General features: G+C 56.0%; 1 protein-coding gene across 1 annotated transcript in view; it reads left to right on the forward strand.

Moving 5' to 3' along the window:
- PTSG_03479 (uncharacterized protein) overlaps window positions 1-12,500 on the forward strand; it is a 14,371-nt gene that overhangs the window by 1,413 nt on the left and 458 nt on the right. Inside the window, exons 4-30 of the mRNA XM_004995154.1 lie at window positions 1-45; window positions 317-697; window positions 1,000-1,275; window positions 1,514-1,663; window positions 1,914-2,246; window positions 2,503-2,583; window positions 2,824-3,024; window positions 3,285-3,404; window positions 3,526-3,633; window positions 3,828-3,926; window positions 4,107-4,247; window positions 4,530-5,126; window positions 5,314-5,418; window positions 5,639-5,731; window positions 6,048-6,323; window positions 6,566-6,703; window positions 6,931-7,080; window positions 7,302-7,442; window positions 7,681-7,764; window positions 8,091-8,192; window positions 8,393-8,482; window positions 8,717-8,792; window positions 9,130-9,214; window positions 9,414-9,489; window positions 9,666-9,836; window positions 10,125-10,319; window positions 10,537-12,288. The exon at window positions 1-45 is cut by the window's left edge and continues 84 nt beyond it. Of these exons, the coding sequence (XP_004995211.1) occupies window positions 1-45; window positions 317-697; window positions 1,000-1,275; window positions 1,514-1,663; window positions 1,914-2,246; window positions 2,503-2,583; window positions 2,824-3,024; window positions 3,285-3,404; window positions 3,526-3,633; window positions 3,828-3,926; window positions 4,107-4,247; window positions 4,530-5,126; window positions 5,314-5,418; window positions 5,639-5,731; window positions 6,048-6,323; window positions 6,566-6,703; window positions 6,931-7,080; window positions 7,302-7,442; window positions 7,681-7,764; window positions 8,091-8,192; window positions 8,393-8,482; window positions 8,717-8,792; window positions 9,130-9,214; window positions 9,414-9,489; window positions 9,666-9,836; window positions 10,125-10,319; window positions 10,537-12,288 (6,066 nt within the window). The remainder of the gene's footprint in view (window positions 46-316; window positions 698-999; window positions 1,276-1,513; window positions 1,664-1,913; window positions 2,247-2,502; window positions 2,584-2,823; window positions 3,025-3,284; window positions 3,405-3,525; window positions 3,634-3,827; window positions 3,927-4,106; window positions 4,248-4,529; window positions 5,127-5,313; window positions 5,419-5,638; window positions 5,732-6,047; window positions 6,324-6,565; window positions 6,704-6,930; window positions 7,081-7,301; window positions 7,443-7,680; window positions 7,765-8,090; window positions 8,193-8,392; window positions 8,483-8,716; window positions 8,793-9,129; window positions 9,215-9,413; window positions 9,490-9,665; window positions 9,837-10,124; window positions 10,320-10,536; window positions 12,289-12,500) is intronic.

The raw sequence follows: 12,500 nt of genomic DNA on the forward strand, positions 1-12,500 counted from the left end.
GGCGACGCCATCAAGCCATCCCTCTCTGACATCAAGCCCGTCATGGTGAGCAGCAGCAGCAGCACGTGGCGCCCGTCTGACACGTGTTTGTTCAAAGAAGTGGTGTTTTGCTGTGGGCGATCGCGTATGGATCGGCTGCCCACCCCTGTCATTCGTTGTGTCAGGGATTCTCCTGTGCGCGACAGCTGGCAAAACACACACACACACATACACACGCAGACACATACACACACGCACATATACACGGACATGTACACACATACACATACGCCCTCACACGCACCTGTCTGGTCTGCGATGTTGCTTGCCGCTACAGATGAAGGAGCTTGAAGACGAGTGGGCAAAGCAAGAGGGCGTGAAGCCCAAACCAACCCGCCGCCTTCGCTCTGCCGCCAAGAAGGCAGCAGCAGCAGCACAGCAGCAAGGTGATGCTGCTGATGGCAGTGATGCGAATATCAACAACGACGACAACGGTGATGGTGATGATGACGATGATGATGACGAGGAAGAAGTTGACGCATATGAGCTGGCAGACGCCGTGAACGCACTGTCGAAGATCCCCAAGTCGTTTGAGTCTGACCTGAAGGAGAGCAAGTGGTCCATCAGGCGTGATGCGCTGCAGAGTGCGCTCACGGCCCTCTCCGCTGTCAAGCTCGCTGATGGCGACTACGGCGACCTCGTTCGCCTCTTCATACGCGTACGTGAGGCTGAGAGGGGGGCACCTGCGCCGATGTGGTTGTCGTGTATGGTTGTGTTGGTGCGCGAGAGCGTGTGTGTGTGTGTGGTTGTGTGTGTGTGTGTGTGTGTGTGTGCGGCACATACTGTTGTGGACGAACTGCACTGCTGTCGAGCGTTGTCACATGTGTTGTCCTGTCGATGAACAACACGCACGTATACACATACACGTGCACACACGTGCACATACATTCCCAAGAACTATCTCGTTCACCCGCTTGCTCACGCTTGTGCATGCCGCCCCTGTCTGTCCCACGCAAACAGGTGGTGGCGAATGACTCCAACGTGATCAACGTGGCGCTGGCCACGGATTGCATTGGTGCCATTGCTTCCGGACTGCGGGACCGCTTCTCCCCGTACGCCCCTCTTGTCTTTGAAAGCATGCTTGACAAGTTTAAGGAGAAGAAGCTGAACGTGGTGACCGCGCTGCACAAGGCGGTGCCGGCAGTGCTGGCGCAGATGCCAACAGACAAGGCTGTGGAGACGCTCGTAGCGTCCATCAAGCAGAAGAACCCACTGCAGATGCAGCACACAGCCAAGGTGGGTTTGTTGTTGTTGTTGTTGTTGGTGGTGGTGGGGGTGGTGGGGGTGGTGGATTCATTAGTACGGCTTGTGGATGTGCTCGCCATACGCTTCATGTGCTCCCCATTTTCTTTTCGTCTTTCATTTTTCTCTCTCTCCTTCCCCTCAATTCATGTTGTCGCCTCCCCACACAATCACACATCGACTAATCCGCACCCATCTGGCCCTTTGCATGCGTGTGTGCGTGCGACACCAGGTTGTGTCCGAAAGCCTTAGCAGGCTGTCGAAGAAGCCGCTTGGGAAGAGTCACGTGTCGTCGTTGGCCGCTGCGCTGGTTGCATGCCTCACTGCCCGCGAGCCAGCCGTCCGCGAGAGCGCAGCAACAGCCCTCTCCGCTCTCATTGCTGTGAGTCGGCCAAGCTGCACTTGCTTGTGTGTGTGTGTGTGTTGTGTATGTCGTGTGTGCACATGTCGTGTGCGTGCTAGTGTGTTGTGTATGTCGTGTGTGTACATATGCATGTTGCGTGACATTCTGCACTTCATCATCCTGTCCCCTCCCCCGGTCAAACGCACCAACTTTTCACTTCTTCGTGCCCCTTCCTCATTACCCGTTCAGCTGTTGTCCCTCACCCCCTACCCAACACACACACGAACAGCACTCTGGAGAGAAGTTTGTTCGCCCGCAGCTTGCAGACGTCGACAAGAAGAAGGCTGACAAGATCATTGCCAACGCCAGCAGTGTCGGGGCGTCACCATCGTCATCATCAACGTCAACCGCCCCGTGGTCCTCCAAGGCGGCAGGAACGAAGAAAGCTGCCGCGAAGAAGAGCAGCAGTGCTGGTGCGAGCAATGGCCGTCCTAAAGCGTCACGCGCATCGTCAGCATCATCATCGTCATCGTCGTCTGTCGCTGCAAGCAAGGCCGGTCGCCCAAAGCGAACAAAGGCAGCCGGGGTTAAGAAGTCGACGGCGCGGAAATCCGTCGCAGCGGTGCGTTGCTCCTGTCATTGAGTCGAAGTTTGTTTGAATGTATACATGTCTGTGGAGTTGTGTGTGAATGTGTGAATGTCTGTGGAGTTGTGTGTGTGAATGTGTGAATGTGTGAAGGCGCTTATGCGTGTAGTTGCAGTTCTTATCGTTGTGAGTGTGCATTACACGTTTCAGTGGCACACAATAGTCAATGTGTGTGACATTCCATCTTGAAGACATGCTCACGCGACAATTTCTTATTGGTGTTGTTCTGCAGTCGAAGAAAGGTAGCAGCGGAAGCAAGAAGGTGGCAGACAGCGTTGAGCCTGTCTCCTTTCCAGAGATGAGCCCAGATGCTGTAAGTCCTTTTGCGCTGGTTCGAGTGAGGCTGCGTTTACGCGTACGCTGAGTCTACTTCCCATCACAACGGCGGTTTTCCCCAACACATGCACTTGCCCACATGCATACGTACAGTACACACTCGCTCGAACACACGCGCTTTCTCGCACACACGCGGTCACCATCACCATCACCATCACCATCACCATCACCATCACCATCACCATCACCATCACCACCGCTATGACCACGTGCGTAGGCTGAGGCCGCTGTGCAGGCGCTTGTATCCGGCGGAGCAATTGAGCTGATGAAGAGCAGCGCGTGGAAGGAGAAACTCGAAGGCGCAACGGCCCTCAAGGCGGCCCTGGACAAGGAAGACAGCGTTGATGCCTCCACGGCCATGGCCATCTTTGCATTCGCAGAGACGCGCACTCGGCAGTGGAAGGAGACAAACTTCCAGGTGCGTACCAGTGATGCTGATGTTCGAAGATATTTCGTGTCGCACACGACAGCACATCGAGCCCACACACGCGTGCGAACTGCACTCACACTCCATATCGAGGCCCCAGCTCACACATTTCGCCAAACACACTCACATGTTGCTATGCAACATATGCTCTCATATATTCAACACACACACACACACGCACCACGCTGCGAACACATGCCACCTGTGCCCCTCCTCCTCCTCCTCCTGCTGCTGCTGCTGCTGCTGCACAGGTGATGGGCGCGTACATTGAGGCGCTATCTGCCGCCGCGTCCAAGGCATCGCCGTCATGCCCGGATCGCGCTGTCGACATGATCGTGCCCCCACTCGTCGACAAGCTTGCTGACGTGAAGGTTCGTCACCACGCGCTGCTGCTGTTGTCTCATCTTGAAGGCTGGGCTGTCCCGTGCTGCAAGTCGCACTACCTCACCTGTGCCTATCTCACCATCATGATACCGTTGTCGCTGCCCGCAGCTCCGTGCCCCTGCCAGCGACGCCCTGCTCGTCATGTGTGAGCAGCTTGGGCCAAACTTTGTTGTCCTGCGCATGTGCAGCCATGCTTCGTCGCACCGCAGCCCAAAGGTCTGTAGCTCTGCATGTCGTACGTGCGTGCGTGTGTGCGTGTGCGTACATGCGCGCGTGTTAGTATTCGTATGTGTTTGTGCATGTGCGTGTATGTGTGTGCGTGTGTGTGTGCAGTTGTGTGTGTGTGCAGTTGTGTATGTTCGGCGCATAAGCCTCTTCGCAACTCACAATGCAGTGTTATGCCTCGTCAGGTGCACACGGAGACGTGCAACACCATTGCCAGCATTCTGAATGCGTTTGGCATGCAGTTGTCTGCAAAGGCCGTCGTCACATTTGCACGCAAGATGCTTGTACGTCAACCATGCAAGCTCATGCGTGCGTGCGTGCGTGCGTTTAACAACATACTGCACTGCGACGTTTTGTACTTCTTCCTTGCCCGCAATCCCACAGCAGCGCGCATCCTGTCACCATTTGTTCCTCCTCACCGCCATCACGCTCCCCTCCCTTCCCCACCGCCTCCATGGCTGCAGGCGTCGACCAACGCTGGTGTGCGCACAGCTGCCATTGATATGCTCGGCACCCTCCGCATCTTTGTTGGTCCGTCGCTCATTTCGCTGTTCCAGGACGAGAAGCCCGCCCTGCTCCAGCTCATCACAGAGAAGTTTGACAAGGTGTGTTGCGTGGTGTGTTTGTGTGCATGTGTATGTGTGCGCGCCTGCGCTTGTTATGGTTTGTGTGTGTGTGTGTGTGTGTGTGTGTGTGTGTGTAATTGCTTGCGTGTTTTCTTGGTGTTGGCTCAAACTATGGCTCACTTTGTGCACACCCAACCTCCATCATCCCTCACGCACACGCATACGCATACAAACGCATTCACACACACATACACGCATACACATACATGCATATACACATACAAACGCATTCACACACACATGCACACATGCACATGTCAGGTGAGTGGAGAAAAGGCGCCCGCCGCGTCGCGTCACGTGCGGGGCGCAAAGAAATCGTCATCGTCCTCCAACGCTGGTGACGATGATGATGACGATGATAACGATGACGACGATGGTGCTGGTGCTGACGACAACGACAACGACGATGCTGGTGCTGAGGAAGACGAGGATGATGAGGATGACGATGCGCAGGAGCCGGATGATGATGTGCTGCCGCGCGAAAAGCTGTCGGACCACGTGCCCGCTGACGTCATCACGAGCATCGGTGACAAGTCGTGGAAGGTTCGCAACGAAGGTCTACAGCAGTTGGGCGACATTTTGAAACGCCACCAGCGCCTGACGCCAGACCTTGGCGACGTGCTGATTGCCCTGAAGGCACGTCTCTCTGACAGCAACAAGAACCTGATTATCATCACGCTGCACCATCTGACTGCGATTGGCGCAGCCATGGGGGCCAAGGGGTGCCGGCAAAATCTCAACCACATCTTGCCAGAGGTGCTGCAGAACTTGGCCGACAACAAGGACGCAGTCCGCACCGCTGTCACAGATGTCCTTACCACGTGGCGCAAATACGCAGGCATTGGCCCTTTCTTCGAGGTTCGCGCACGTGTGTTTGCTTGTGTGTGTGTGTATGCGTGTACGTGTGTGCGTGTGCGTGTGCGTGTGCGTGTGCGTGTACGTGTGTGCGTGGATGCGCGCGTATGTTGTTGTATTGATGTGACTGTGCAAACATAAGCGTAACACTCACGTCAGCGCCTTCCTCTTTTCTTCCTGGGCAACATAGGGCGATGCGGTTGCCAGCTGTCTTGCATCTGGAAAACCAAACGCGCAGGCCGGCATCCTCACGTGGATGAGCGAGCAGCTCTCAGCCATCAAGAACCCAAAGAAGGTGTGGTGGTGTTGCTGTCTGGCGTGTGCATGTGTGTGTGCCGGCGTGCATGTGTGTGTGTGTGTGCGCGCGCGCGCGTGTGTGTGTGTGTGGTTTGTGGTTTCGAAGCAGTGATGAGAGTGGGGCAAGCATCTGCTATTGATTTCTACCGTCGCTGTGTTGTCAACGTCACGTGGTGCACCTCCTCATCTTCCTTCTCCTTGCGCGTGTATGGCTGCAGCTGCCACCCCTCAAGACGATCGTGAAGCCTGTCATGCAGTGCTTGCAACACCGCAACCCAGCCGTGCGTAAGGCTGCGCAAGGCATTGTCCCGGTACGTCGTGGGTTGCTTTGCAAGCGTTCTGTATGCACGCGCGTGTGCGCGCGCGCGTGTGTGTGTATGTGTGTGCGCGTGAGAGTGCGAGGATGCTCTGTTTACCATTCACTCTTGTGGAATGAGACTTGGTTCTATCGCTTGCCATGCCTGGAGCGTATCATGACATGCAAGTATCCAACTCTTTCCTGCTCTTTCCTGCTCTTTCATGGTCTTTCATGATCTTTCATGATCTTCCTTTGTCTCACCTGTTTGTTGAATCACGCCACACCACCACCAATACCATCACCACCCCCAACTCCTGCTGAAACAACAGGAGGTTGCTCGGTCCATTGGCATTGATCGGATGCGTAAGCTTGCAGGCACACTGCCGTCGTCAGCCAAGGACGTTGTTGTTGGCATGCTCGACGCCATGCCTGCAGGCAGCGACAGTACCGCTGCTGCCGGTGGTAACGGAAAGAAGGCCGGTGGGAAGAAGAGCAAGGCGGCAGCCGCGCCGAAAGCGAAGAAGCAAGCGGGCAGCGATGCTTCAAGTGATGATGACTCATCCGCCACAGCAAAGCCCACAAAGGCCAAGCGAGGCGCCTCAAAGGTAATCGTATGTGCATGTGCGTGTGTGCACATGTGCGTGATGGCGTATGTGAGCGTGCACATGTGCGTGCTGGCGTATGTGAGCGTGCGTGTACTTGTGCATTTGTGGGCGCAAATGTGTGGTACTTCATGGGTGTAGCTTTGAGAGCGTGCGCGCATGTGTGTGCGCGCACTTAACGCTTTCATTGTACTCACCGCAGGCCTTCCATTCACCTCGTTGTGTGCACGTATGTGTATATTCAGCCCGACGCGTCCAAGGGCAAGAAGACGTCATCGTCATCGGTTGCATCGACCGCCGCTGCTGCCGGCGCCTCCAGCACGCTGCCGCTCGGCGCCGATCCGAAGAAGCAGCAGCGCATTCGCGACGACAAGGCACACAAGGTGGGCTGGTGGCGGTGGGATGGTGGTGACAGCTCTGAACTGTAATCTGACACATGGTTGCACGTGTGTGTGCGCGCGCGCGTGTGTGAAGTCTTCTTGTTGGCCAACTCCATGTCTTGTTCTTCTGCTCACATGTCATCACACACTCACACATGCACGCACGCACACACACACGCACGTGCACTCCATTTTCCTTGTGCCCATATCTGCGTGTTTGGATGTGCCAGTCTCTCAAGTGGAACTTTACCACTCCGCGTGAGGAGTACGTGCAACAGCTGCAGAACCAGCTCAAGCCCATCGTCTCCAAGGAATTGCTGACTCAGCTCTTTTCAGACGACTTTAAGGACCACTGCAAAGCCATCGACGTCCTCCACAAGGTGTGCATGCGTGTGCACTTGTGTGTGTGTGTGTGTGTGTGTGTGTGTGTGTGTGTGTGTGTGTGTGCACTTGTGTGTGTGTGCACTTATGTGTGTGTGTGTGTGTGTGTGTGCGTGCAGTTGTGCAGTGTGTGGTTACCTGTGTGTGCTCTTCCTCATGTCCTCAAGTACCCAAACGCTCATTTTGCCCCCGCCTCCTTCAAACATCCACGTGTGCACAGGCTGTGTCGAAGCGTGGGAGCACGCCTGCACCACAGGCGGAGGAGGCCGTGGCCTCGCTGGATCTGCTGCTGATGTGGGTCACACTTCGTTTCTTCGAGACAAACCCGCGCACCCAGCTCAAGGCCATGACCTTCCTCAAGGTCTGTGAGTGTGTGCCTGTGTGGGTGTATTTGCGTGATAGTGTGTGTGTCTGTGTGTGTATTTGCGTGCTGGTGTGTGTGTGTGTGTGAGTGTGAGTGTGTGTGTGTGTGTGTGTGTGTGTACGACGTGTTTCCCAAGTGTACGATGGTTGGTGTCGCAGTAGCGTATTGGTCTGCCTGATTGTTTCGTTCATAATCGCCAACCTTACGAGAATTGTCTGCTGCTGCTTGCCTGCAGAATCTGTTTGAGACGGTTGTGGATCAGGGATACAGCATGTCGGACTATGAGGCCGCGTCGTTTGTTCCATATCTCATCCAGAAGGTGAATTGCACCAGCACCATGTCTGCAGATGGGATGATCATGGGTTGTTCTTGAAGAGGGCGAGGGCCGTGTTGGTGTTGTTGCGTGTGGACGGAGTTGCCCATGAGCCTTTGCGTGCAGAATGGTGGCTGTTGCTTTTATTGTTGTGCCGCGCTCGTGCACGTGCTCGTTGACTCCTCGTCATTAATGCTCTGTCTCTCGCGTCACCCACACGCCCCTGCATAACACTCACACATGCAAACGTTTTTGTTTGTTCACACACACACGCACACACACACACACACACACACACACACACACACGATTGCCAACGTGCACCGTTTTAGCTTGGTGATAAGATGGAGAACATCCGTGAAGATACGCATGCGGTGCTGCGTACATTGCCACAGGTCTACACGGGCAACCGCCTCTTCTCCTACCTCCTCGACGTACGTGGAACCCATGTGTGCATGTGTGCATGTGTGTTGCGCGCGTGTGTGTGTGCGTGTGTGCGTGTGTTTGCACACGCGTGATTGATTTTTTTTTGGTTGTCTCAAGTGATCAACAAAGCCGTAGCATGTAACCTTCCAGTTTACACTGACCCAAGAGTCACATTGCCACTTTAATGCCCTGTCGGTGCGCCGTTCAGGGTTTGAAGAGCAAGAACGCCCGCCAGCGGACGGGCTGTCTCGTGGCCATGAACCACATGCTCAGCAAGAGCGGCATGACTGTACTCGAGGTGCGTCGTGCTGTGTTTGGGATCGAGGATGAGAAGTCGGGAAGTGGTGACGGGAGACTGAGGCGTTGGGTGAGAAGTAGGATGTGGGATGTGGAGTAAGAGTTTAGGCCTTTGTGCTACTTTGTGCCGACGTTGCCATCGCTCTGCTGTGTCGCTTCCCACTCCCTTGTCACCTACTGTCTATGTTGTGCTTATTGCTCTTTTCGCTTTTGGTGTGATTCCCCATGTGAGCAGCAAATCGGTGCGCCCAAAGCGCTCAAGACGGTCACAAAGCAAGTTGCCGACCGCGACCACTCTGTCCGCTCTGCAGGTTCGTGTACTGTCATTGTGGCTGTGATGATGATGATGATGATGATGATGATGATGATGATGATGCTGGTGGTGGTGGCGGTGGTGATGGTGATGGGTGCATTTGATTTCTCGCGTTTGGTCTTCGTGCTGTGAGTGTGCCAACTGTGTCGTGAGTTGTGTACAATTGTGCGTTCAGCGTGGTCTGAAGTTGGCTGCGTGTGGTTCTGTCAACTGTTCATCGCATCACACTCTCCCTTGCCGTTCTCACCACTGGTTCCACCCTCTTCCCCATTCTCGACCCCCGTTGTTCTCTATTTCCTCCCCTGCACCCTCCCACACCCCCGTTCCATCCACAGCACTCGACTTTCTGGTGACAGCGCACAACATTCAGGGCGACGGCATCTACAAGCTCATGGGCAGCGTTCCCGACAAGAGCATGAGGTACGCGTTGTTGTGTGCGCGTGTACATGTATGTGTGCGTTGTTGTGTGCGTGTGTATATACATGTGTGCGTTGTTGTGTGCGTGTGTGAATGTGTGAGTTGTGTGTGTGTGTGTGTGTGCTACAGAGAATCGTTTTGCTCACAGCCATTGCTTGTCTTTGCTTTCCTGCTGCGTGCATACACACACGTGTGTGTTCAGTCTGATTACGGAGCGCGTGAAGCGGATGGCAAAGAGCCGCGGCGGCAGCTCGGCTTCCGTCACCGCAAACGCAAAGGTCTGTGTGAAGCCGTGTTATGTTCTGTTGCCTGCAAGCAACCAAGCACCACGAAGCGCTCGCACATCTGCGTGTATCATATCTGTTACCCGTGTGGGCCATTGCTGTCTGGTATGTGAATACTGTGTCGTGCAATGACACCACCCTAACTTTGCGTTCCTTTGCCACGCGTTCAGGGTGTGGACGCTGGTTCCGGACGTCCGAAATCGAGCAAATCTTCCGTGGCGGCAGCGTCGTCGTCAAATGACACCACGCGGTCTGCATCAGCTGCGTCGCTCAAGCCCAGCGTCGCACAGGAGTTTAGCCTGGATCTCGACTCACTCAACCTCCCTGCCGCAACGGAAATGGTGCACATGTGGCTGTGTTTTGTGCTTGCATGTATGCGTGCGTGTGTGTATGTATGTGTGTGTGCGTGTATGCTCCGAGTGCGTGTGTCGATTGGCCGTATGTGGGTACATGTGCGTATTTACATCTGTATGTGTACATGTGCACGTGCATCTGTACGTCGTGCACATGTGCCTACGTCGTGCACGTGTGCCTGTGTGCATGTCGCTTGTCCATCCTCTTCCAGTCATCACACCTAACGCCTCCCCCACTTTGTCCACCCCCCCCCCCCACATTGCCGCCGTCACCAGAAAATGCCTGAGCTGGCGCCAACAGAGATTGACGAGGCAGCGCCAGCAACGTATCCCCAGCAGCAGCAGCAGCAACCGCAACAACAACCACAGCAGCAGCAACATGCGTCGTCTGCAAACGCCAGTATGGTTGCCATGCACCAGCCACCTGCACAGCAGCCAGTCATCACCCCAGCCGCCACACTCCCACAGCAGGTGTGTGTGTGTGTGTGCGTGTGTGTGTGTGTGTGTGTGTGTGCGTGTATGTGTGTGTGTGTGTATGTGTGTGTGTGTGTAGGCGTTTTGGATGCTTTTCCCTTTTTTTTTCCTTTTCTGGTACACTTGAGCGCATACATACTTGCTTGTCAAGTCACAACTCCTTGAATCATCTCATGCTTGTGATCAACCCATGCCCGTTCACCGCCATGTCCAGCCGACGGTGACGCTTGAGGACATTATCGACCACATCAGCAGCACGGACATGCGTCAGGCCGTGCACGCCCTCAAGATGGCTGAGGATCTTGTCAAGGACAAGGACATCAACATGCTGTCCAGTGTTGGCTCCCTCGTCACCGCATGCACGCTGCAGCTTCGTCTCGTGTTCACCGTGCATGCTGTCCGCGCCCAGGAGGTGTCGAGCCCCGGCAAGCGGCCGGAGGCTGTGCGCTTGTGCAAGCACGTGCTGTCTTGCATCATGCACGTGTACGAGGGCCGCGCGTTTGCGCGATCGGTGCCGGACCACGTGCAGCAGCAGCTGCTGGTTGAGTTGGTGTCCCGCCTGCTTGATGAGAAGATTGAGCAGTGGCAGGACGGCGCACACATCTCCCGCGCACTGAACATGATCCTCCTGCGTATTCTGGAGAACAGCCGGCGTGACGTGACGTTTGCTGTTCTGATCCGCGTGCTCAACGACGCGTGCGCTGAGAAGATGGTCGTGCCGCATCGCTTCACGGAGCTGATTATGAAGTGCCTGTGGAAGCTCACGAAGACGCTTGCGGAGCACCTGTCCGAGATCAACGTGGCGCAGCTGCTGAGAGAGATTCACGAGTTTCTCGTGGCCCACCCGCCCGTGGAGTGGAAGAAGCGAAGCAACGACATGCCCCTGCGTACCATGAAGACCATCCTCAACTCGCTGGTCAAGGCACTGGGCTCGTCCGTAATGACGCACCTGAGCCTGATTGGGCAGTCCCCACTGGACACGGCTGTCGGGTCGTACGTGCTGCTGATGCTCAAGCGCGACGGGCACACAGACGAGCAGCTCAAGGCGCTGCTGCCAACGACGTCGGAGATCAGACAGCACCAGCAGCAGCACCAACAGCAACAACAGCAGGACGAGGAGGAAGGAGTGTCGTCGTCATTTGTGGTGTCGCCATCGGAGCGTGTCAACACGACGGTGGATGCGACTGCCACTGGCGTGTCGCCCAACATCACCGTGGACGCACCCACGTCCGCATCTTCCTCGGGCCTTCCAAAGCCGTCGTCGTCGTTGCGTGCAAGCACAGGCATTCCAGCAGCAAAGCCGAGTGCGGTGAGCAGCCTGAGTGCACGCCTTGCGCGCGCCAAGAGCAAGATGGCGTCTCGCGACAGCACAAGCGTTGCCAGCTCGCATGCCGGTGAGGCTGATGATGAGGGCGCGCACGGGCTTGGTAGCCTGCGGTCTGGCTCACATCTTGGTGTTGACCCGCGGCACACGCTGCGGGACCGCTTTGACAGCGTGGCGGAGTTTGTTGCGATGGAGGCGCAGACGCAAGCGCGCCGCACAGACTCAACAGCGGCGCTGTCACGGCAGCAGACTGCTGCACCCACGATTGCCGATGATGAGGCACGCGAGCGCATTCACGCCATCCTGGCGCGGGTGACGGCGAAGGACACGACACGGCAGGGCCTGCGGGAGCTGAAGGAGTTTAAGGAGCAGCACCCCGAGGTTGATGTCATGTCGCATTGCCAGCACTTGTCGAGTTACATGCAGAGTTACATCCAGCGGCGCCTGGATGAGGTGGACGTGACGTCCAGTGTTGTGTCCAGCAGCGTTGGGGCGCCGGCCAGCACGGCTGTCTCGTATTGGGAGCGGCTGCGCGCACTTCAGAGTCAGGTGTCATCTGGTGGTGACGGCGACACGAGCGCAATGGACGTCTCCACCTCCATCGCCCGCGCTCCCGTCCAGCAAGAGTTCAACCTGCCCGAGGTGTGTGTGTGTGTGTCTGTGTGTCTTTGTGTGCGAGTGCGTGCGTGCGTGCGTGCGTGTGTCTGTGTGTCTGTGTGTCTGTGTGTTTGTGTGTGTGTGTGTGTGTCTGTGTGTGTCTGTGTGTTTATGCATGGATCTGTGTGTGTGTGTGTGTGTTTATGCATGGATCTCTGTGTGTGTGTGTGTGTCTGTGTGTCTGTGTGCGTGTGTCT

The sequence above is a fragment of the Salpingoeca rosetta genome (assembly GCF_000188695.1).
Source record: "Salpingoeca rosetta unplaced genomic scaffold supercont1.8, whole genome shotgun sequence".
Taxonomy (NCBI): Eukaryota; class Choanoflagellata; order Craspedida; family Salpingoecidae; genus Salpingoeca; species Salpingoeca rosetta.